Genomic DNA, 26162 nt, shown 5'->3' with positions numbered 1-26162 from the left:
GTTACTCATATTACGAGGGCTGTGCAATAAATAATGTCCTGGGTGCTCGGAAAGAATCAAAAGACGCTTTTCAATATTTTTTTTCTAATTAATTAAACTTAAATATTCTCTTTGAATTAAAACACATGTCCATAACATTTTCATCAAATTTCTGATTGGTTTTAGAACTCATGTTTGAATATGACCCTTCGTATATGGCAGGACCTATAATTTCCTGGTTTTGTTTCTTCTATCTGACGTGTGGGTTTGGACGTTGTCATGAAGAAATTTAATGTAGTGGATTCCTGCTTCCAGTTCCTTCTTCTTAAAAACCGTTCATTTTTTTTTTTTTTTTTTTTTTTTTTTTTGCAAAAAATGCTTTCTAAACTCCTCCAGAAATAAACTTCTTCCCGAAAGGAATTTGAACAACAAGACCACAGATATTTCAGGAAATGGCACATAAAACTCTTTTTCCCCTTGTAATTCTTTGCTTTTTTCCAGACCTTTGCTGTTTTTGTCAAGAGCATCTGATGTTGTATGTTTTGAGGGTAATAAAGCAATGGATTCAGGTTTCAATATCTGTTTGCATTTCAGACAAACGTGCATAACTACAGTTTCTGATTTTCTAAAACACGATGTCGTTTTCACCCATTTTTCAAAACATAAGGTGACCATTGAATACTTAGCTTTTTTAATGTCAAACATTTCTTTGAATTAGTGTGAGTTACCCCCAAATTGATGCCCATTAAATTTGCTATCTTTTTATAAGTCAACCAAACATCATAAATTGGTTGATTTAAGTCCTTGTTGCCAAGGAAGGGACCCATTTTTGATGCCTCATGTGTCTATAAAACAACCATTGGTTGCTTGAATTTTCACAAATTTCAGTGAATATTTTTATGGAATCATATCAGGTATTACAGCAGCCGAATTGAAGTGTTTAATTTCACTCTTGTTTACTGATTCATTTTTAATGCAGTGTCTCGAATAGCCTTAAGTTTTTTTTTTTCGCTTCTCACAGTGTAAATATGAGATGAAAAGTGGTCACATCAACTGATATCAATTCATTAAAGATTAAATCATGAGAGAAAGTCAAGCTTTATGTCATATGATACCTGTGTTTTATGCCATAGAGTTCAGAAAATTATTTATTGAACAGCCCTCGTATGTTAAAGAAATAAATTATTTACTTATTTTAAGAAAAAGTATGTACCTTTATATGATAAAATAAATAAGAAATATCTAGTTTTCATTAGTTTTTGTACTCTTGTTTCATAAATATTGACCTTTCTGCAAAAAGACAAAGGTATGGCAGAACTGATAAACATCTGGATAAAAAACTATTTTGCGGAAAACAAGTATTCTATATTATGCATGCTTTTATTTGTAACAATTTACACTGATTTAGTTTTTTTTTCTATTCCAAGCATTCTGTAAACACCCCCATTAAAACTTAGGTATGGTTTTACAATACTAATATACTAAACAATAAGCATATATAAGTACAAGAATTCTTTTTTAATTTATCTTAGCTTTATCGAAAAAAAAAAGTTAATCATAAAATTATACATAATTTCCTAATGAAGCCGCTTTCTTTGTTGAATTAAACTTATCATTTTAAATTTTATCGGGGCATTTTTCCACAACTTAACGAGGCCCGATCTACTTGATCAGCGCATACGTTTTAACGCAGCGTCGACTCAGGCACGTCACAATACCCTTGACTGCCGTCACAATTGAACACAATAACGTCACAATTAAAATGACGTCAAATTGCGCTAAAATATTACGCCGATCTTGTTTACCTGGTAGCTCTACTAGTACAAACTGTGCATGTTGAAAGCTGGCATTTCTGTTATTTACATTTAAAAAATATATTTGTTTAAATTAATACACAACTTTGGAACATAATTAATTTTGAGGGATCAATTTTTTGGTACAGATTCATTAATTTTATCCTTTTTATTAATTTCAATTTGTGAGTTTAAAAAAAACAAACACTGCAACCAAAGGTAAACGATTTTAGTCTTTCTTCTTGAACATGTTGAAGTGTTTATACACTCTTTTTATTGAGGACTTAAAAATGCATGGGTTATCTTCAGTTTTAAAAAAAAATTAGTCTATGAATCATTTAAATGCAACACCCAAAATCTTTTAGTTTTCTATATATTACATGATATTAATAAAAATCGTAATTTTGTCACCTCAACACCCCCCCCCCTTTCGTCCCTCCCTCCCTCTACGGGCGGGGCCTTTTTTCCACGTAAAACAACGTTGTGTGTTAAGAGGAAAACTAGAGGTACTGTGAGCAATGAGATCACTAAATGATACCCCCCGCCTCCATATAGTAACATGTATAATGGCAAAGTCCATGTTTTGCTGTGGCCGGGAAACCCAAAATATGTGTCGGATCTAAAAGTAAAATAGGAGGTGCACAATGGCAATATGTAATAAAGATTCTGTGAAAGTTTCATCAAATTTCATTCAGTGGTATGAGAGGAGTTGCGGATAAGAGATAGGTACCCCAAAGCGTAACAGACGGACGGACGGACAGACGGACGGACGGACAGCTATACAGACGGACGGAATTAACGATTACTATATACCCTCCCGCTTTTCAAGCGGGGGGGTATAATAAAGCATGTCGAGAAAATTATTTTATAATGTAAAAATTATTTATTTTGTAGAAACTAATATAGTATTGCAATCGTTTGTTGATGTTATGTAAACCCATCGCGACTTATAAAATACCTAATTGGATAAAATAAATCCAAATTTTGTGTTTTGACATGCCCCCTTTTCACTGTAATAAAGGCTACCTCAAATTTTCTTTTCATTTTTTTTATAAGAAGAATAAAAAAAAATTATGATAAGTGTGAAAAACAAAGTATTTCCTCATTTATTTTTTTTTAAATTTGTCAATTTCCTTGTTTATTGGAGAGTTTTAGTATGTAATTGTTTATATAAAAACACGAAAAATGATCCATATCTTGACAGTGCAAGGTAAAAAAAATTACATTCTAATTTTTCTTAGCATAAAACATACAAATATATTTCCAAGAATTAAAACTTTTTTTCATTCCGTTTTCGTAATTTTCAACTAGATCGGGACTCGTTAAATTGCTTTGAGGTATCAACAAAAGAAATAGAATTTTAACGTTAACAAACTCTATAAATCCAATAAAACTGTAATAAAGAATATATAAAATTCTCTTTGAAACTCGTGTACGTGTTGGGTCTATATTATATTTGCAAACATATAAATGCAAAAGTCAACAGGTATAAAAGAATCGTCACTATGGTAACGTCAAATAAAGCTGCTATGAATTAGAACGACAAAGGTACCCTCTTAAGGCTTTTAAAAAAAATTATGTAGAAATTAAATTATCCTCATGGAATTTAATTTCAAGCCATGTGAAAAGTAATGCCGATACCTAATACGTATGTTTAATTTAAAATTAATTCTAATTCAATTTAATCCATCTGTTGTGGAAAGAATAGAAATGCGTCTTGATCGTATAGTGGTTTATTTTAGACTCTGTTATTAACTATAGAAACATAACGTACAGTATTGTGACGTAACAATAACGTTAACGTACGTTACATAAACCCGCGGATAATCCGTGACACTCCGGGCACCAAAATGAATTATACTACAATATTAAAAAGTTCAAATCAAATTAACAGTTCATTGAAATTCAAAATAAATACAAGTTCATAATCACTCAATTAAGAGGTCCATTCACGGATTCTTTCTTTGGCTTTTGTTTTTGACACTCGATCAGAAGATAGTATTTTAAGTTCGTTCTCATTCACTTCGATTGGATATAGTTTCACAATTGGTCTGTTGGTAAGTCCATTTTTGGTCCGTAAAGTGGCAGCTCTAACGAATCCGTCTCTCCCCTGTATGAGTTCCTCCACGACAGCTAGTTTCCACATGATCCGAGGTTTCTCCTCATGGATTTGGACAATATCACCGACTTTAATTTTCTGCGACCTGCTTCCATTTGCTGTATGGTACTCTCTGAGTGATGTTAAATATTCTCTCTTCCAGCGGATCCAAAAGTGATTTAAGATAGTACTCTGATTATCCAGACGTTGGTTTAGACGACGGCAAGTCAATGGGTGACAATCGCTTGAATTCTCTTGGTCCTCTGTCGGATATGGCAAGGACGTCAGTCTTCTTCCGTACAGTAGATGTGATGGCGTTAGTGGCTCTGGATCCTCCAGGTTCGATGAAACGTATGTTAACGGACGGTCATTAACTATCGCCTCAACCTCTGTTACTACAGTTTGTAGAGTTTCTAAATCGATGTATGAACGGCCGATTATTTTCTTCAGTGTTGTTTTGGTAATTCCGATGAGTCGCTCCCAAAAGCCTCCATACCATGGAGCTGCCCTCGGAATGAATTTCCAGTTAACTCCCATATCTGCAAGTTCCTCTTTAAGAGTTTAAGATTCAAACAGTTGCTTCAGGTAATTCGCTGCAGACTTGAAAGTTGGCGCATTATCTGAGATGATTAGCTTAGGTACGGATCTTCGGCTTGCAAATCTACGGAACGCCCGTAAAAATGATTGTTCGGATAAATCACTGACTGTCTCTAGATGAACAGCTCTTGTATTAGCACACGTAAATAGGAAAATATAAGCTTTAGATTCTCTTCGGTTCCGTTCCTTGATGAATAAAGCTCCTGTGAAGTCTACGCCTGTACTCGTAAATGGCGCTGATTCCTCCGTACGAAAATAGGGTAAAGGCGGCAGCTCTGGTGAGGAATAGTGTTTTCCATGTACAATTTTGCAAATCACACAATTCCGCGTGACAAATTTTACAGCTTGTCTGATGGCTGGTATCCAAAACTTTTGTCGGATGTATGACACTGTTGCATTCGTGCTGGAATGGCCACTCCGCTGATGAGCATCTCTGATGATCAAGTGTGTTAACGCGTCCTTCTTTGGTAGTAAATAAGGGTTCTTTGTCTCATTGTCTATTTCGGCATAGCAAATCCTACCTCTACAACGTATGCATCCATCCGTATCAAGAAATAGACGAAGCTGTCTAATACGAGATGGCTTGGCTCCATTGGAATTCATTTTCATAATTTCATTGGAAAATGCGTTCTTTTGACATCCTTTTATCAAGTTCTTTTCGGCTCTGTTCAGCTCTTCGGATGTTAAACTGTTGAATTCTCTGTCGGATGTGGGAAGTCGGCAATTTTTCACAAATCGCAATACAAATGCAACTACATGTAGTAGTTTTTTGTACTCGCTGAATCTTGATACGTCTACGATGTTCAGAATATTTTCAGGGTTAGTAGTAAGGTCGTTTGACGTTGTCGTGCATTCATCTTCTGTTTCCAATACCGAATGTACCGAGGTCGGTTGTGGGCTCCAACATGGCCATGTCTCTCCGTTGCAAATCCATGACGGTCCATATTTCCATAATGTACTGTTCATGAATGAAGTTGCGTCAAGTCCTCGGGTCAGCAGATCAGCAGGGTTGTCATGTGTTGGACAGTATTTCCATGTGAATCACTACATAATTCGCGAATTTCAAATATTCTGTTTGAAACAAATTTCTTCAACAGTTTTTTGCTAGACAACCAGTGCAACACGATTTGGCTGTCTGACCAGTAGACAATATTCATTTCAGGTAATGAGTTTTGCAGATGATTTCCTAATCTTGCGGCGATTAGGGCTGCCATCAATTCTAATTGAGGAAGTGTGAGTGATTTAAGTGGTGCGATTCTATTTTTGGCCATGACTAATTTTGATTCGCTTCTATTGCAGATATAAGCAGCGGCTCCATAAGACTTGGTACTAGCATCTGCAAAGATGTGTAGTGTTGTTTCACCATCCATCTCCTCGGAAATTGAACTGATGATGCGATGTTCAGATCATTTGCAAGAGAATTCCAAGTCTTACAAATTTCGTCTGGTACTGGGCTGTCCCATTCATACTTTTGTTTCCAAAGTAACTGTAACAATAGCTTGGCTCTCACTGTTACTGGACTCAGGATACCAAATGGGTCGTATATTTGTGATGAGTATTGTAGTATCAATCTCTTTGTAACGGTCTCAAGGTTTGGTATTTCTCGTTTCACAAATGACAGTTTGTCGTTCATTGGGTCCCAGCGTAATCCTAGTAATTTTATTACTTTGTCCGAGTCGTGTAATCCATGATTCATGGCTTCTGTGTGAAGTAGCTTACTGTTCGATGCCCATGATCTAAGTTTCATTCCTGCATCCATCATGATCTTTCTTGATTCCCGAAAGTACTCAATAGCATCAGTTTCCTTTGCAAAACTGGATATCACGTTGTCCACATAGAGATCTCTCCTCAGAATATCTGCACTTGTAGAGTTGTTGCTTTGTAGATGCTTCAGAATTGCTGCGTTTAAAATAAATGGAGAGCAAGTGGCTCCAAAGAGCACTGCCTTGAAACGGTAAGGCACTAATGAACTGTTGACATCATTTGGGTCCTTTAACCAAAGGAATCTCGTTGCATCTCGGTCATTTTCATGCAAACCAACGTTTTCAATATCAGTGGTTACAGCAAATTCGTGTAATCGAAATCTTGTCAGAATTGATGTCAAATCATTTAAGATGGGTGGCGTTGATTCCAAACAGTCATTGAGACTCGGCTTGTCACGTGATTCGCGGCAGCTACAGTCATACACTATTCTGATAGGTGTGGTGCTGGAATCTTTTTTGACATAGTGGTGTGGAATATAATGTACCACAGAAGACGTTTTTGTATCTTCTGGAACCTTTTCTATAAATCCCTTTCGTTCTTGTTCTTCAATTATCGCACTGTATTTCTTCAAAAGTTCTGGGTTGCTACTTAGTCTGTTGATAGTACTTTGGGTTCTTTTCAGTGCAATTCCATAATTCGACGGTAGCTCAGAATGGTCATCTTTCCATGGCAACTTGGCGTAGTATTTGTCGTCTCGAAACTCGATGCATTTATCTTGGTACATCTTGACTTTATCATTGGACTCGTTCTTATCTGGTGTATCCGTGATTCCAATGTTCTCTAATTTCCAGAAGCTTTCCAGTGCTTGTTCTACTGATGTATGCATAGCTATTACGTTGTAGATGTGATCCCTGGCACTGTTTGTACAAGATGATTGAGAAGTTGGCCCTGAAAGTAGAAATCCAATCTTTGACTTCACAGCAGTTGGTCCCGATCCTCGAATGACTTGATTTTCTACAATTCTCCAGTAAAAATCTGCTCCAATTAAAAGGGAAATCACAAATTCGCTGTCAACTGAAACCGGATGTGCTAATTTGAGTCCTTGAAGGTAAGGCAGTCTTTTTACTTCAGAAGAGTGGTAGCTGGTGAGAGGGCTGGTTATAGATGGTACTATCAGAACATTGATAGCAATCAATTCTCCTGAGTCGGTTATCAAATTGATAGTTGCACTATCTAGATACTGGACACTTCCATTTTCCCCAAAAGTAGATAGTTTAATTGCTTCGGATTTCCTTCGAGTGATTTCTAACTCATTGGTGAGTTTTTCTGTTATGAACGATCTTTGTGATCCTTCGTCAAATAAGATATTAGCATCGGTTGTCTGATTTTCATGACTCACCGGGGCGATAGCTGTTTTCAGTAAAACATTTGTAGGTCGATGTTCAACGTTCAGTACTGTAGTTTCTGCCTTCTTGCTCGTTTCTACAATGTTGACACTTGTTGATCTGGTGGGCTCGTCTTTGTCCCTCGTTAGTTTCATGTCGCATATACTTGTGAGGTGTTTCTTCTGGCACTTTTCACATCTGTTGCGGGATTTACAATCTGCGGCGCGGTGGTTTCCTAAGCAGTTGAAACATAATTTCTTCCGTTTTAAGATATCGAATCTTGTACTTACTTCTGTAACTTTATTACAGTCCCCTGGAAAGTGATTCTCTGTGCAACAATAAATGCATGGGCGGCTCTTTATCTCTGTTGTTTCGACATAAGGAGTTGACTCTCTTGTTTTCTGGTTGTGTCCATTATGAACATGGCGTTGTTTCTTTGAGGCTCCGGTAAGAAACATTGCTGTTGCGTGGAATCCATCGCTGTTTTCAATCTGGCCTGATTCAAGGATTTTGACTTCTTTGCTGATAGCTTTACGAAGATTGTGTAGTGAAATGTTGTCACCATCGTACTCACGTGCAATGTTTTTCCTGATTTCAGCTGGTAGCTTGTTCATTATGACTGGAATAAGTAAAGCTCCGTACATCTCTTGTTTTTGTCCTAGACACTCTAAACTCCTGACATGAGATTCCAAGCAGTCTCCATAATTTCTTAAACTGATGGCGTCGTTTATCGGGGCATGCAGTTCCATAAGTGCTCTCACGTGAGCATTGATAATTTTTTGCGGTTGACCAAACCGTTCCTTGAGCAGGTCTATGGCGGTTTCATAATTTACGTTTGTGAGAGTAAATCCTGCAATGGTTTGTGCTGCTGCGTCGCGTAATTGAGAATTGAGATACGAGAACTTTTGAATTGGTGTTAAAGTTTGGTTGCGGTGAATTGTTGATTCAAATGAATCCCAAAACGTATTCCATTGTAATATATCCCCGTCAAAATCTGGAAGATTTAGCTTCGGTAATCTATGATTATTCGTAGCGTGGTTGGATGGTAATGACAAAACATTTTTCTGCCAATCGTGGTTACTTTGTTCATCGAGATCAGTGGCAGGAAAATTGTTTAGAATATTCTCACAAGCCGTTTCACTTGAATTAATTGCAGCTGTTGTGTTTACGTTACTATCATGAATTTCTAAGGCGGGTACAAAACACTCAGCACTGGCGTTCAAAGTTTTACATGAAACCTTTTCTGTAAATTTTTCTGTTTTCTTAATTTTGCAATCTAATTCGTACATATACTCATCTGTGTTTGTGATTTCTTCTTCTATATCCTCTTCAGATAAGGCGTCTAATATTCGTTCATTTAGTTCTTGAAGAATTTGTCTTTTTTGCGTTAGAGACCTTCTATTTATTTCGACTTCCTCCGTTACTTCACTGGCTGTATTTTCTTTCAAGTCCAAAAATCGTCCGAAAAGTTTCGTTACCGCTGATCTGTTACCGGCCCGTATGGCTTTCAGTCTTCCTTCCATTGTGCGTATATTATGTAAACATTCCGTCGATCACGGCACCAAAATTGTTGTGGAAAGAATAGAAATGCGTCTTGATCGTATAGTGGTTTATTTTAGACTCTGTTATTAACTATAGAAACAAAGCGTACAGTATTGTGACGTAACAATAACGTTAACGTACGTTACATAAACCCGCGGATAATCCGTGACACCATCCATTGACATCGCCATCATACATTGCGATATAGTCATGAGTACAACAAATGAAATACGTAAAGAAAAAATATCCAAGTAAGCATATCAGGTTTTTTTGGAGGTTTTCTCATTTATATCAAAGCACTTTTTCAGAATGTTACATACTTTCTAGCAATTTTAATACTCAGGGGTTGATAATGTCAATAACAGGATTTTCCTTCATGTAACTTTGGACAATAACTATATAGCCACAGTGTAATCAACATTGATCATAACTTGGGCAATAAAGTACAAAATGTTTTTCATTTTTTTTTAGGAATAGATTACTTTGAACATCTCCCCATTTCAATACGTAGTGTATGAGCACTAATTCTTAGTTGTAAGGGTTGCCCTTTCATTTGTTCAATGGTAATTGTTTTGTTTATAATATATATTAATTTAAATTAATTATATCACTATAAAAAGGTTAATTTTCCAGAATCTGATTTAGAAATGTTGTTTTAATTGTCACCGATTTTGTTACTCCAATGCTCCTCTAATTTATTTCTGAAAGTTTTTTGTGATATGTCAATTGAAGATAAAGACAATATCTGTTGTAGAGTATAAAGTTTTCTTTGCCAAGATATTCTAGACCCAGATGTTTTCTCTCTCTTAAATAATACAGACACCACTAATTGGTCATTATGCTCATTCTTCTTTTTTTCAAAACTGTAAAAATGCAGAACACTGCATACTCCTTTTATTTTCTACATTTTGATCTTAGCCCTGAACCTCGATGAAATTGTGTCAAAATGAGGAAAATCAAACCAGCGGTTTAAGGGGGGGACCTATGTCCGAAAAGTCTTTGTGTGAAATTTTCAAAACTTCGACATTTCCTTCCTGACCACTTGCTCTTAATTTTTAGGTATTAAAAACAATACCTTTATATGCTTATTTTTACACAGGAGCACGTGCAAAAACAGTGTGAAATTCTAAAAATAGATTATTTTCAGACATTATTGTTCTAATTTAAATATGCGCTAAAAAGAATTAAAAATGTCAAATCACATTCGAAATCAACAAGTATTTAATTTATATGACTTGTATCTTTAAAATGAAGGCAAATTCATTGTCATTCATCTCGCATGAAAAATTATAAAGGAGCACAATGTAAGTATCACCCCGTTTTTCTTGTCGAATTTTTCACAATTCCGACATGCATAACAGGTAATATCTTAAAAAGTCTTTGTGTGAAAATGTAGTAATTCATAATTTTTGAAAGAAACAACTCCTGTCTTAATTTTAACAAAGAAAAAAATATACCTTTATGACAAAATAAACGAGAAATATGACGTTTTCTTTAATTTACGTACTATTCTATCATAAATATTGACCTTTCTGCACTAAAAAAGAGTAAGTAAGCACTTACAAACTTCTGAATATAAAACTTTTTTGCCAAAAACGAGTATTTTGTTTTGATTAGAAATAAATTAAACCGATAAACTCTTTTCTCTTCTTCATTCTAATCATTCTGACCCCCCCCCCCTCCTATTTTCCCGTCAACAACCAACACCTAATAGAACCTAGGAATTAGTTTATACAATAAAATCTATAAATACTATAAATCAATAAGTAAATATAGGTACATTTCAAATTTTCATCTTATTTTTTTCTCAGTTTTATCCAGAAAATACAATAAATGGTAAACATAAAATTAAACATATTTCCCTGATTTAAGCCGCTTTCTTTGCTAAATTTTATCTGATATTTTTTGCACTTTTATGTCAGCATATCATGGAGGTATTTCTTTACAACTGAAATTTCTATGAACTATCAACCATAGGAAGAGAATTCTAATATTAACAAACTCCATAAATCAAATAAAACTGTCATAAATGATGAAAAAAAAATTCTTTTTATAAACTGTGTACGTTATTGATTAATAACAATGTTATGCCTATAATCACAGTTGCGAAAGTCAGCGGGAAAAAACAAACGTCGCAATTGTGACGTCACATAACGCTGCTTTGACGTAGAATGACATAGGTCCCCCCTTAAGATATTTTTACGTTTTAAAATACAAGAAATTAAAAGATAGAGTCATTATATTTGTTTTGACATTTGACCTCTTAATATGACCTTTATATATCTAGTTTGTAAAAAATGGCGATTTTTTGCTGCCATTATATACTTCAACAAGGACAAAACATGTGCACGTATACAATTTGAAACTGAGGTTTGATGCAACCAATTGTTACTCAGTAATGAAGAATGAGAATAGATATATTAAAAATCCAGGATGCTCACCCAGTACGAGGGTTGTCCGTTAAGTTCGTGGACAATATTGATAATTACTGACAAACATTGATAAAATATATGAAACTATTATTTTCATTAAAGTCATGTTTCATTTTATTAACATGCCAGTTTTCAACAAGAACAAAGCACAAATATTTATATTTTTATCAGATTAAAAAACACACACACTCCTACTTAGAGCACTAAACTGAAAATTCTTGACGTTACCCGACGTCAAAAGCATAATACTAGTAGAAGTAACTTTTCTCAATATAGTCACCGTTTAACTCAATACATTTCTTATGTCGCTTAAACCAGTCATAAATATGTGCAAAAATGTTCAGGTTTCATATTTTTAACAATGCCTGTCTCATATCCTGCAATCCTCCAACCTCTGTACGCGTAATAACGATTTTATTTACGGAAATACGGTAAAGTCACGTTACGAAATTCATTTTCTACTGCACTGCAATCCCGGAATGATGGTTTTTCTTCACGCAAGTCATCCTGTAAACTGTTCCTTCCGTCCGAAAATATTATATGCCACTGAAATACTAATGTACGGCTTCTTTTACTATGTTTTCCTGATTGACCTTTTTTGAACAATTTCAAACCCTCTTACTATGTTTTATTTTTGATCGTACATTTCAAAACTAAGGGTTCTTCTTGCGCTATAAAAATACAAAAGTTTCAGAATTCCAAAAATCTAAGAGTGAATCTAAGAATTTACAGGTTTGTGATGGATAAAATTTTGAGGAAATTCATATCCTTGCTAAGCAGAAAAAAAACATGTTGTTTGTAAATCATGCTCCGATGCAATAGATAAAATATTGAAATTTGATGCAATGTAAACTTGTTCATTTCTTTATCTAATTCTTCTACAATATAGATAGATATATCATATTTGTTGAACTATTTTAGAATTTTATCGGAAAGCAATGGAAACTATAAAGTGAAAAAAAACAAACAAATAATATAACCTACACATAATTAAAAATGGGGAGCAAAATATAATCAAGCTTGATACCCCCCCCCCCCCCTCCAAAAAAAAAAAATAGTCCGTGCATGAAAATAAGTAAATTATAAATTCAAGGGGAATTGTTCATTATCCCGTATAACACGCCAATGTTTCCCTAACCGTACTTTAGCTCGCCTCTTTTGTCTTCTCCGTAATTAGCATTATCACCTCCGACTCGGTGGCAGTTAGCCTTTCATTGATTTTGTGCATTTCATTCTAGTTTCTTAATATCGTCTTTTGTAGCTATTTTCCTTGATAAGTCATTCAATATGGATAAAATATCAGCTTTTGTTTCCTCATGAGATACATTTGGCGTAAACTTTGATAAGCAGTTATGTGGTAAATCAAGTGCATCAAGCACTTTATCAATAGGTGTCATCAAACAGGATCCATACGATGTCTTGGCAACTGCTTACCCAATACATTTCAAAATTAAGGGGTCTTCTTGCGATATAAAAAAGACAAACGATCCAGAATCCCCATAATCTAGAAATGAATCCCAGGAATCAGACGTTTGTGATGGATCGAAATGGGGAAGGACTTCCATTTGTTTACATAGTGTTATAGAATCCGCCATATTATTTGTTGTATGTACATCGTAATGTACGTCATAATGACTCACATTTGCACAACAATTTCCAATTTTTAATGATCCGATTGTCATCCCACTTTTTGCACCAATCTTTAAAACAGGCTTTCGAAAATTAAGTGGTTTTACTTGCTCAATTTCCCCTTTCGCGAATTGTGGAATGTTGCATTCAGAAAAACCTGTTGAATAAATAATCGTATTATATTAATATTGCATGTAGTGGAAGAAAATGAGAAATTTTACAAAAAAGAAAGCGAATGTGTACCGCGGCACAGTTTGTCGACGCTCTATTTCCCCTTTTGCGAATTGGTAAATGCTGAAATTCAGTAAAACTAGGCCTATTAAATGAATGATTGTATTATATGAATAGTGCATGAAGTGGAAGAAAAAGAGAAAAATTAATCCATGAAAGCGAATTTAAACCGTGGTGCAGGATGACAATGATTTTCGAAAGGTGAAACTTTCAATGTATCCTCAACTAGAAGCAATACTTCTTAATATATTTTACTGAAATGCAAATATAAGGAATGCTAAGTATTATTCATTCTTAAAAGTTTAAACCATACAAATTACTGATGTATGAGCACAGCCACCATATACCTCTGAAAATGAGGTGGGAGCAGGTGCTATTGAAAAGTATATATTTTCAATCTTACTGATTAGTGTTGTGCTCCTTGTGATGAACATGCATGATAGTAGGATACTGGTATATCGAATCAATGTAGGAATGAAAATGAATATTGTTTAAAATAAATTAAACTCTTCTACATATGAATAACTGAATGTTAAATCCAAGGCTAAGACAAGAGGTTCTGTCCGTGTAGAAGTTTTTGAATGAATCTTGCTAATATACATACGGAAGCCCAGAAGGATCATTCGAGATTCAAGGTTCGAAATACGAGATTCAAAATTCGAGATTCAAAATTCGAGTTTCAAGATTCAAGATCCAGATTAACCAATCAAAAGCTCCCAAAAGGCTCATTCGAGATTCAAGGTTCGAGATACGAGATTCGAAATTCGATTTTCGAGATTCAAGATCCAAATTAACCAATCAAAAGCGGGTTCAAGATTTGATTACTCCCCTTTATTATGATTTTACTATCAAGAAATCGTTTAATATATAAATAACAAATAAGTCATTTAATTAAATTACAATGCAAGAAAGAGTGTTATATATATTAGAAGGAAATTTAAATAATCATTGGATTTCTGATCAGCAAGATATACTTCAATTTATATTTTGGCTTCTTAAATATTAAATAGAATACATATATCAGGAGTATATATATATTTGTATTGTCTACTTTGTTTATGGGGTTGATGCATATAAATAAAGTTATGAATACGTGTCAAGTGTCTACAGATTAACAATAACCCTACCCTTACCCACCCCACCTGCCCTTTTCTCCAAACACACTGAAAGGCTTGAATCTTGAAAGACGACGTAGTATTGATAAACAAAAATCGCTTTCGTTTTCCTGATAGAGGAAATACATAAAAATTAAGTATTTAATTACTTATCTTCATCTAAGGCTTTGATTTCTTGAATTAATTAAAAATTATATCTACAATACAGCTTGGCAATATAAATTAAAAATAAATGCGGCATTTATTTTATCTTATATCAAATAGTAGATGAGTCTAAATTAGATGCAGAACTATATAGTGTTATGGTGTTATATTTTAGTCTCTGACCATAGCTTTATGGCCAAAGACTACAATATACTCTTATAAAACCTTATATAACGCTACAGTTCGATTCAGCAGTCAAGCTAGTCTCACTGCACAAATGTACCCTTTATAAATGTAATGAAATATATACCCTTCTATGATACGATCCATAATATTTCATATCTAATTATAATCAACTGCAACATTCTCCATCAATAATGATCTGATGAAATAAAATTAGTTGACCTACTTGTCCCGCAAGTCAACGATAAGACCATATAATATTTCAGATATACGTATTTACTATTTTGTTGAATTAGAAAAATAAGATTATATATGTATTTTTCAAAATGTAATCAAAATTCATTTTTATTTCGTTTTAATACACAAAACATTTTTTCTTGCATTATCATTATAGCAAATGATCCATTTCTTATAAATATATTCAACGATTTCTTGATAGTAAAAACGTAAGAAAGGGAAATAATTAAAAGTTGAACCCGCTTTTGATTGGTTAGTTTGGATCTTGAATTTCGAAACTCGAATTTCGGATCTCGAATTTCGAATCTCTTATTTCGAAAATTGAATCTCGAATGAGCCTTCTGGGCTTTCGTACATACATATATGAACGGTGAACTGTATACGTATATGATGTTTAAATTTTGTAGAGTCAAAGTTTTTGTAATAGCATTTATCATCAAGTAAAGTGGGTATGTCTTGGCACACACGAGATCATTCAGATAGCACACATTTTTTAACATTTTGCGAAAAATTAGGTCCCACAAATCTACATAAAAGATAACTGTTATTAAACTATTTTCTTTCAATAATCATTAATCATAGTTTTAAAATGATACATTTAATACATACCTGCTTTGATGAATTGCTCAGTATGATAAACATTTGCAAATTTCCCATCGGTTGGCAGTCTATCCTGTTTTATCTCAACCAAAGCAGCATCAACGCTGACTTCCTTTGTACGTCCATAACTGAATATAGCTTTAGTAACATTTCCGATTTGTCAGGCGTTTTTAGTTAAAACTTTGATATCTCTTCTTTTTGTGTATTCAATAGCTCTTCCTTTCTTCAGAACATCACTGGGTAAAACAACATGAGCACAAGTAAGAAAGGCATGTCGGTTTGGATTTTGTAGGGTCACAAAACCACCCAATGTGCCAGTTGTTTTCATGTCCTCACTTCCTATCTGTTCACTAATCTGAGCTGGTTGACCCGAAAATTCACAGACTGCCTCGCGGACATCTACTCGATGACCACCTATTCTTGTCGGAAATGCATTTTCTCCTATGGGAATCACACCTTTAACGTGGCAGTAGATAACTATCGAAGGAACCCACTCTATTCGATGTGTTTTTCTTTTAAAGCCAATCGAACACACGTTAGATGTTTTTATCAAAGTGATGTTGCTATGGCAAATGAGGAGTTTATTTATTTCAATATCTTTGATTTGAATCCCAAGTGAGCCATTCAAATCATTCATATCATGAACAAGCAGATGTGATGCTTCAGTGCTGCATTCACTGGCACATCGAATCTTTAAATAAAGGCCCCAGAAGTAGTTGCTCATGACACAAGGTTTAGGAGCTTTTGTCACAAGTACTATTGTGTCAATTCCAGATGCTTTTTTGACATTTCGACCGATCCATACACTTAAGATCTCACATTTATTTCTGAATTCTGTTATGACTCTATGTTTAATTTTTTTCATTATAGTGTGGCTTACAAAGCAAACCTGTGGTTTCTTTTTGCAAAACTCCCTACAAATAATTTTCATATTATTGTCTGATGCTAAAGACAGAGCGGTTTCTATTAACCGTTTGTTTTTACGTTGGATTCCTTGTTCAATAATTTTCCTGAGATATTCAATTGAAATTTCCTTTTCAGGAATTGTACTATCTTCTTTAAATATTTTTATATTTTCCTCAAAATTCATCATGTCTATCATTGAAGGTGATCGCTTCATTATTGTTTCAGAGAGGACGTTTTCAGGAAAACTAAAAGCATTAGTAAATCCTGTAACACTGAACGAATGTCTCCGCGAGTATTTGTTTTCTGTTTGGAATCCTGAAAGACTTAAATCCGAATTTGATCCTCCAAAACCACTTTCAGCTGAATGTGAGGAATTGGATGATAATCTGCTTATCGGTATCTATGAATAAAATTTATATTAAATCAATGATGACTTATTCTACCTTGATGTATAAAAATTAAACCAATGACGTCATTTACCAAGATGCATATTGCGTCAGTTATCTTTAATGCGTTTTGCAACTCCTATACTGCTTTGAACACAATTATTTCATCAAGACTGAATTAAATAAGGTATTCATGCATATATAGTAACCTGTGGTACACGAAGAGTGTTTGATTTTTCCATATTATCATCCTCTTCTAACATCTTATGATTATATTCATCTGAAATTGTAATCCATTTAAGAGGACCTACAAAAAAATTTCCAGAGCCAAAATTTAAAATGTACGTAAGTGTCAGAGTCTACACCTGTTGCAATATAACATTTTCATTGTATTGTTTGTATTGTCTTATCAAGATATGACGTTTTGAAAATTCTTATTTATACACATAATCAGAACATAATGTAAGAATTAAATATTGATTAAAACAAGAGAATTATTTATATCGATATAGCTATGTTGATATGTTGATATATAACAATAAAAATTATTTGCTACTGCCCCCACCATCTTCTTTGAATAGTGGCAGATGCAAAAGTATCTTTTTGTACCTCATCTACCTTTTTTTTATCTGACTAGTAAATACATCAGAAATAATATAATTGATTCCCTAAACTATGCATAAATAAAGTTTATATATTTAGTAAATTTGCAAATATTTTCAAAATATATTTATTACTTACGTCTACTTTCGTTTTGGCGCTTGATTAATAAACTATATGAAAATATTAGAGAAATTCTAGGAAGAACATTCTTAAATTTATTTACGTATGCACTCATGGAACGGAAACCAGCTTATAAATACGAGGGTTGTACGGTACAATAATGGACTAGTTGTCTAGATTGAAAAATAATCATCACTGCGTTCTAAAAAAAAAACTACTACTCAATAAACGAAGCAGATTTCAAATAGACATATATGCATAAATAAAAAAAATATGAGATTTTATGTCATTTGTTGTTTTGTTTTACGGCGCATGGATTATAACTATACAAACAAGCTAATTCAGAGAATGTGTGTCCCCCGCTTAGGGAAAAAGTAAACCATGCGCAGTTCGTGGGGGGGGGGGGGGGGGTTCGGATCTCCCTGACTGAATTTGTAGAATTATTCAATGTATACATGTATACTGAAGCAAATAAAATATGTCAATATGGATATAAAGATTTGATTGCTTATTCTTAATTATGTGTATAGAAGGTTCTTTTTATATGGAATATTTATCTCACTGCAATGATGATTTTATGAGTTTGTACAAGCTGGACCTCATAAATTTTTCAATTCACAAGCTGAATACTATCATTTAGTAAAACAAAAATAGTATTTCAAAAAAAAGGATCGTCCTGGAATCGAATCCGGGACCTCTCACATATGAAGCGGGAGACATACCACTACACCACGGAACTGCTGTACTTTAACGAAAATAATATGCAAAGATGAAGACACATACATGTACATCTATATATTCACGTTCGATATTGTCAAAATTTTACACAATGCATGATGTCTAATTTAACCTTCAACAGTTCTAATAGATGTAATAAGAATATAAAGTCCGCCGAGAACCTGTTTTCTACGTAATAATTCTCCTTCATGCCCCTGTGCTAAAAATAGCGACATGTAATACAATAAATACTAATAAAACAAACGGGGCGGGACACTTTGAGAGGGGTGAGAGAGGTCCTAGGGACTTTTGGTATATGTTACATTGCAAAGCTCAAAATCCTCTTTAAATATCGTCCGAAAACGATAGTGTTACACACAAACAGAATGTATATATTTATGACCTCGAACTTTGACCTTTTGACCTAAAAATCAATAGGGGTCTTCCTTAAGCCACAGGGATTTGTTCTGTAAAATTTCATTGCAAAAGCTCACAGGGTTCTCGAGATATCGCGCGGAAACGAAAGTATAATAACAGAGAGAATTTGCGAATGTATGACCTTGACCTTTGACCTTTTGACCCCCAAATCAAAAGGGTTCTTCTTTATTCCATAGGGAGTTGCTATGCAAAATTTCATTGCAAAAGCATTACAGACAGACAGAATGACGGACGGACAGACCCAAAATAATATCCCACACTTTTCAAGCGGGGGACAATTACCTAAAGCAGCGTTTCCTCTTTGCTAATAAAAAAATATACCACTTAAATTCAAGAATTTCATTGCTATACATTAATTTTCCCTTTATTCCTCAATAAACAGTCAATTATCTTTCAATTTATAGCGTTTAATTTACTAACTCATATTAAGTAAAACCTTAATAAGGCGTAAGGACATACGCAACGTAGTTTGAACTTTTTTGTCTTTTTCCATGGACTTGAAAAGTTCCAATTCTCGAATGAACCGTGTGCTTTTTTTAATGTCTAAATAAGGTATTGTTCACTTTTTGTGAGTAATTTTTTATCAAAGAAACATATATTTTATCTATTTTTCTTAGAATCACCCAAGAACTTCATCAATTCATATCTTTCAAACAAGCCTGGTAACACATGCTGATTTTTTGTCTATGAACATCTGATGGCACTCTTATCTTCATCTCGTTTGTTGCCATTTTCTTTAAAATGTTATCAAGTTAAGATGACATATCGGAAATCCTCTCTCCCTGAGTCCCTTTTAAATTTTCAAAAGCAATTAAATGGGGGGGGGGGACAATGCTTCAAACATTTTTGTCCTTAGGTGTCATCAAATACACAATGCATTAAAAGACTTTTTAGCAAAGACTAATCGTATACACATAAAAACTACAAGATGTTTTGAGATATGAAATAAACAAAAGATTCAGAATCTTCTTTATGTAGAAATGGATCCCTAGAATCGGATGCTTGGACAGATCATAGTGACAAATTACTTTTATTTGTTTGCAAATTGTTCGCAATCTGTACGTCGATGTGGTAATCATGTTTTCTTCTACAACCCCTTCCAATTTTCAGAGAGCCAGTCGTTAATCCACTTTTGGCTCAGAGTTTAAAACTGGTTTTCGAAAACTAAGGAATAAATCCCGATTGATTAGTACTGATTGATGAAACAACAAATGTTATACCGATAATTAATATGCCGAGATGCATCAAACGAAATTATTTTTCTTCCTATGTTAAATAGATTAGTGAATAAACATGACTTACACTAAAACTCAGATATAAAAAACGTCACTGGGACATTAATTGAATTTATTTCTTAATAACGGATATTCTACTGTAAAATCATTAATTTTCGTTTAATTTTTGTGGTTTTTGAGGCACGGAGAAACCCACGAATATATATCCACCACGAAATATAATTTTTCACAGATGGAACTACTCAACAATTTTTCATCCACGAAATTAAACCCATTAACCTTTATTTTTTCCTGAAACCATGACAATTTGATCCTCGAAAATATGTGATTTCACAATATAAGCTTCAGTTATAAGAATCAAAAGGAAGAGTTGACATTCCTAAAGAAACTTCCTAATACCATAGATTTTATTATAACTGAGTTCACAAAAAACTTTTACTGTAAAAACATGATGATTGAGTGATTAGTACGTAGCACATACCTGGTTATAAGTACATGTAGTTTGTTTGCGTGCTTTCTGCATTAAGTATTTCAATAAAAGAAAAAACTATGTTTCAACGATACTACATGATTACTTGTCATTAATTACAGATCAAATTAAGGGCTCTTCTGATTCCCTTTTGCATTTATTTTCTTTCAATAACAACAAGAGTACCGCAAAGCGGAGCATCCCTCCGCGAGGAGCATATCTATCAATCAAGGCAGCATTTGACATAGGTCCCGATCCAAATTGTGTCACTTCTGTTACAAACAGACCATACTAAACTACACACATACTAACACACACGCATAATCGCGTTATTTTCTCCTCAAATTCCGTTGCGAGGGGATAATAAAAATATGAAATTGAAGAATCCACAAGTATTGTAAATTCAATTGTTTTGCAATTATCGTTGTATTTTGTCACAGTTCTTTCTGGGGCACATTATTCCTATTCTAACTGATCTTCATTGGCTATGTATTAATTTTCCTCCACAATATAAACTCTTGACTTATGTCTATTTATCGTTAAACAGGTTAGCTCCAGAATAAAGTTGTATAGTATTTTAACATTGAATAAGTAGGAGGGAGTCGATATATTTCAATACCGTGAAATTTAAATACTATGAATAATACAGGATGATTTTTTAATATTTTTTAATATTTTGTTTTGATTGCGACCCATTTGAAGAATAGAAATCTTACTTGAAAGTGAACAAAACGTATCTATTTATATTGAATGTTTGTTTCTCTAAGAAGTCACGGTAGCATAATCGGTAATGTGATCTTTTCAGAGGCCGTGTGTTTGAATTACGTCTGCGACTGATTAAAAATGGGGTGTGACTGTTCCTTTTTTATGCACTCGGCACTATCAAGTGCAAAGTAAAATCACACAGACACTGGAATAGTATGTTTTGTGATAAATAATTTTTGTGATACAATTATCCTATTATTGATTTTTACATTCTCTGCTATTGCTTTATTCTTAATGTACCAGCCAAAATGTACCATATAAAGTAATTAATACATGTAATATTATTTTCGTTTTAGTGTTTTACCTGAAATGAATTGTATATCAAAACAGTTATAAACTAGGATTCGGGCAACATATGATTTGTTGCATCTGATTTATTGGACCTTTGTTGGATTTGTTGGAGTAAAAACAATGCCTTTTGGCCTTGGATATTTCTATTTTCAGGTCCTCATACCAAGTCAATAACTGTATAACAGGTATAAAATTTAATATTACTTGAATGGTTTTAAATATTAGAAAAAATTTGGTAAGAAAACTTTTTTGATAAACTCCAGGAAATTGTCCCTGTGTGAAGATTATATGAATTAGTTTCAAATGCATAGAAGACAAAACCTGAAGAAACTGAAAATATGACAAGAATATGGAATACTTATTGTGACAGGAGCACTGCAAAGCGGGACATACCATCACAAAAACCACATCAGCAATTGACATCGATTCCGATGCAAATTACGACAATTCCGTTTCGCACATTATTAAATCACCCACACACCCAAATACACGATTGCATTACTTTATCCCCTTTAACTCCATTGTGAGGGTATAATAATTATAAAAATGAATATCTCCAATTCCGCTATGAGGGAATAATAATTATGAAAATGAATACCTTCAAATTCGTTGTAAGGGGATAATAATTCTAAAAATAAATATCTTAAAGTTGTTTTAATTCTTTATTGAAACTGAGTTATAGCGAGTACTTTTATTCATGATTGTTGAACAAATAATTTTGGAGAGAAATAAGAATGTTTTCAAAAACTTCATTTCAAAAGTTAGCTGGGGCATTTGTAGATGTGCATGGTAAATTTAAACGAAATGTTAAATGTTAGGTACATGTCATATGTATCGCACCTAAAAGAGTTACACGTATGATGGCAAAAGATTATCAGTTTCAAAAATGCACGCAATTATAATGCATTGAACTATTTACAAAATTATATTCACAAACTAAAGCAACATTCACTTTTCCTTAGGAGTTGTTTCCTCCTCATTTCTCTGTAAAAGTATCTTCACATTAGACTCTGTAGCAGAAAACCTCTCCTTCATGGTGCTAATTTCCCCTTCTATCTTTTGGATGTCGTCTTTTGTTGCCATTTTCGTTAAAATGTAATCGAGTTTAGATGACAAATCGGAAACCCTTTCTATCGGAGCCTCTTTCTTACTGAATTTTGACAAACAATTAAATGGAAGATCAAGTGCTTCAAACACTTTGTCTATGGGTGTCATCAAACAAGTTCCATGGGACGTTTTCGCGACGGCTAATCCTATACATTTGAGGACTACGGGGTTTTCTTGTGATATAAAATAAACAAACGACCCAGAATCTCCGTAATCTAAAAACGGTTCCCTTGAATCGGACGTTTGAGAAAGATCGAATTGTGGAATAACTTCCATTTGCTTGTAAAGCGTTGTAGAAAAATTGTTCCCTACTTCTACTTCATAATCATGTATTCTTGCACAACTCCTTCCGATTTTCAGATAACCAATTGTTAATCCACTTTTGGCTCCAATTTTTAACACTGGTTTTCGAAAATTAAATTTCTTGATTTGTTCCATTTCCCCATTTTCAAACTGTGGCATATTGTTTTCAGAAAACCCTATGAAAAAAAATTGATGCGTTAAGTTAGTGTGTGTGTGGGGGGGGGGGGCAAATATGGATAAAAAATATGCACAATCACAAACCAAGGGTGACTAAACATACATATGTAAATATACATTTACATCTTTACATGATATATATACATTTAATATTTTTGTAAGATTTCTCATATTTATTGTGACGCCATAGTTGATCAATATCAAATAAATTTTAATATGTATTATGATCACATTGATAAATATGTGATAAAATTTTGTAATGTATAACTGAATTTCTATGATAATTTATTTGATATTTACAGCACTTGCCTGTCTCCATTATTTGTTCGGAAGTGAACACTGGTGCAAAGTTTCCATCACACGGATATCGATACTGATCAGTAATTTCAACTAAAGCAGCATCTATGCTAACTTCGCGTGCTTGTCCATGTTTAAATTCAGCTTCCTGAACTTTTCCAAACTGCATTCCGCTTCTATCTACAACATTTATCTCTCGTCTCCTTGCATACTCAGGGGTTTCATCATTCTTCAGCACATCAACTGGTAAAACGACATGTGCACACGTAAGGAAGGCCTGTCTCTCTGGATTTTGCAATGTTACAAAACCACCAAGAGTTCCAGTCCTTACAGAACCCTCGGTTCCTATCCTTTCACTTATTTTAGCCGGATTTACCGCGAAGTTACACACAGCTTCACGAACGTCTACTCGATGACCACCGATTCTCCTTGGAAAAGCATCCTCTCCAATTGGTATCACTCCTTTGATGTGGCAATGGATAACTATCGAAGGAATCCTTTCTATTCTGGCATTACTTTTGTAACCAACAGAACACACATTAGATGTATTTATCAATGTTATATTGCTATGTTTGCTAAAAAGGGAACTTATATCGAAATCTGTAAGTTTGACACTTAAAGAGCCTATAGAATCATTTATGTCATGAATCAACAAGTCTGATGCTTCATCGTTACAGGTATCGAAAACTCGCACTATTATTTTAAGTCCCCATATTTCATCGCCTAGGTTAAATGATTTTGAAGTTCTTGTCACGAGTACTACTGTATCAATTTCTCGGGATGTTTGGTTTTGTCGACCTACCCATATATGCATAATATCACTTTTGTTTTCGATACTTTTTAAAATTGCACTTTTCAATTTGTCTATAATGACACTGCTAGCCAAACATTTCTCAGGATTCTCTGTGCAAAATTTCTTACAAATACGTCTCATTTCCTCTCCAGTCGCATATAACAATGATTTTTCTATTTTAATTCTATCTCCTTCACGAATACCTTGTCGAATTATTTTTGCAACATTCTCTAAAATCCCCTTTTTCCAGTCACTTCTCTGTTGCCTGAAATCGCTTTCATCTTTTCTGAGATTTGTACCGTGAATGGGACTCTCGTCTAATGAATGCGGTCGATTAAAAGTCTTGTAACGATCAACTATTTTCTCTTCGTGAAAACTGTCTAGGGAGTTTGTGCGTTGTAAATGTTTTCTTGGCTGCAGATTTGACACAAATCTACGTAATATATCCATGAATATCCCTTTTGAAAAGATGATAATGATTATTTTTATTTCTCAGAATATCCACTTCCCTGCGCCTCTGATTATGGGAACGTATCCAAAAATATGGTGTTCTGTCATTGAAAAAAAAAAACTTAACATACGCTGAAATTTTTTGTTACCTTTGACATGTTTGTTGATAAATTTAATTTTGTTTGACGGGTAGTGATGACAACAAAAAGAAATTTGAATTGAAATAAAAACATTGAAAGAAAATATGATTTATTGTGAAAATTATCCTCTGTATGAGCTATTAGAAAATTTATTACCCCAGAATATTCTTGAACTATATGGCAATTTTTGACCTGTGTATTATGCTGCTGTTCAGGTGAAATCCTAAACTTCGGAAGTTTCATTAATCTACAAATAAAATTCATGGATATAGCATATATTTTTTTAACCAATAGCCTTAAACAATTTTTTTCAAACAATATTTTTAACATAATACATTAATTCTATGTATAGAAATGTATTAGATTCAATCAAAAGTAATTACAAGTATATCATAAAAACAATTATTAAATATAGGTTTACATATTAATACATTTAAATTCTCAGAGCATCCGAAATAGACTTCTCCTTTTCATTATTTGTTTCAGATTTTTTTGTTTGCTTATTTGTATGTTTTATTTTAAGGGAGGAACCATGAACTTAGACACAATGCAATATTTTTTATCTAATTCTATATATACCATTATATTAAGATTGTTACACAAGATATTTCAGTGTACATAAATTCATGAAAAAATGTATCATGGTATGCAAACATGATCTTCAGATCGGTACTTGATCATGGTTCAAACGCTTGCACAATATTTTGTACTCTTTGTGAATTATTTTTGGCGTTTTAAGAAACTTCAAACATTACTGGACATTTAACGTTCTGTCCAGTCGATATGCTTTCATTTCCCACTTCCAGTACAAATTAAACCCTTGCGGTCATATTTTTTGCCTTAGCAAAGGTTTACAATGAACAGTAGATACGTGTGTCTGAAGGAAGTCAATCCACTGTCTTTCATTCATTTTAAAAGACTTTTCTAGGACATATACATTTGAATAGAAGACTCAGACCCAATCTTGAAAAGACTGAGACTGTAACACATTGGCATGCGTAGGCAAATGAGAACTACAAGTTAGTCTGAGTTTTTGATGGTCTGTCAAGCAGAAAGTTTATAGCCAATCAGATTCAAAATTCATACTAGTCAATTATTACATATACAATAATTTACGGAGGCCTGTGTTCTAGGAAGATGGCGTAATGAGTGTCAGGTCGTATTTAATCTCTTTAAGAGTCGAATGACTTTTGTAGCTTTGTTACCCACCCAGGCTTTCCTAAACCTTTTATACTAGATATTGACACAGATGCAAGTCATTATATGTCACTGTGCCACTGATTCAAAACGGTCGAA

At 33.7% G+C, this 26162-nt stretch overlaps 5 protein-coding genes across 7 annotated transcripts; all 5 read right to left on the bottom strand.

Annotated features, from left to right (window-relative positions):
• Positions 1-3708: 3708 nt before the first annotated feature.
• On the bottom strand, positions 3709-4407 carry LOC134251820 (uncharacterized). Its single transcript, XM_062734239.1, has one exon. It carries the CDS (start codon positions 4405-4407, stop codon positions 3709-3711), a length of 699 nt encoding a protein of 232 aa, XP_062590223.1.
• A 24-nt stretch (positions 4408-4431) lies between these two features.
• Positions 4432-5433, bottom strand: LOC134251819 (uncharacterized). Its single transcript, XM_062734238.1, has one exon. The coding sequence runs from the start codon at positions 5431-5433 to the stop codon at positions 4432-4434; it is 1002 nt and encodes a 333-aa protein (XP_062590222.1).
• A 307-nt stretch (positions 5434-5740) lies between these two features.
• LOC134251818 (uncharacterized) lies at positions 5741-9079 on the bottom strand. Its single transcript, XM_062734236.1, has 2 exons — positions 8850-9079; positions 5741-8768 (listed from the first exon to the last, which is right to left on the bottom strand). Exons 1-2 carry the CDS (start codon positions 9077-9079, stop codon positions 5741-5743), a joined length of 3258 nt encoding a protein of 1085 aa, XP_062590220.1.
• A 6728-nt stretch (positions 9080-15807) lies between these two features.
• LOC134251798 (uncharacterized) lies at positions 15808-17262 on the bottom strand. The gene is made up of 2 exons (XM_062734217.1): positions 17171-17262; positions 15808-16975 (listed from the first exon to the last, which is right to left on the bottom strand). Exons 1-2 carry the CDS (start codon positions 17222-17224, stop codon positions 15830-15832), a joined length of 1200 nt encoding a protein of 399 aa, XP_062590201.1. The 5' UTR covers positions 17225-17262; the 3' UTR covers positions 15808-15829.
• Positions 17263-22336: 5074 nt separating this feature from the next.
• LOC134251777 (uncharacterized) lies at positions 22337-25098 on the bottom strand. Of its 3 annotated transcripts, none has more exons than XM_062734192.1 (3): positions 25023-25098; positions 23496-24827; positions 22337-23185 (listed from the first exon to the last, which is right to left on the bottom strand). In XM_062734192.1, exons 2-3 carry the CDS (start codon positions 24724-24726, stop codon positions 22548-22550), a joined length of 1869 nt encoding a protein of 622 aa, XP_062590176.1. In that variant the 5' UTR covers positions 24727-24827; positions 25023-25098; the 3' UTR covers positions 22337-22547. The 3 variants fall into 3 exon arrangements, with proteins under 3 accessions (XP_062590176.1, XP_062590177.1, XP_062590175.1); XM_062734193.1 differs by having other exon boundaries at positions 25059-25089; XM_062734191.1 differs by lacking the exon at positions 25023-25098 and having other exon boundaries at positions 23496-25010.
• Positions 25099-26162: the final 1064 nt, after the last annotated feature.

Source organism: Saccostrea cucullata, unplaced genomic scaffold, assembly GCF_032062105.1.
Source record: "Saccostrea cucullata isolate Sc308-1 unplaced genomic scaffold, CSIRO_AGI_Scuc_v1 ctg118, whole genome shotgun sequence".
Classification (NCBI taxonomy): Eukaryota; Metazoa; Mollusca; class Bivalvia; order Ostreida; family Ostreidae; genus Saccostrea; species Saccostrea cuccullata.
This window is presented reverse-complemented; position numbering and strand designations above follow the sequence as displayed.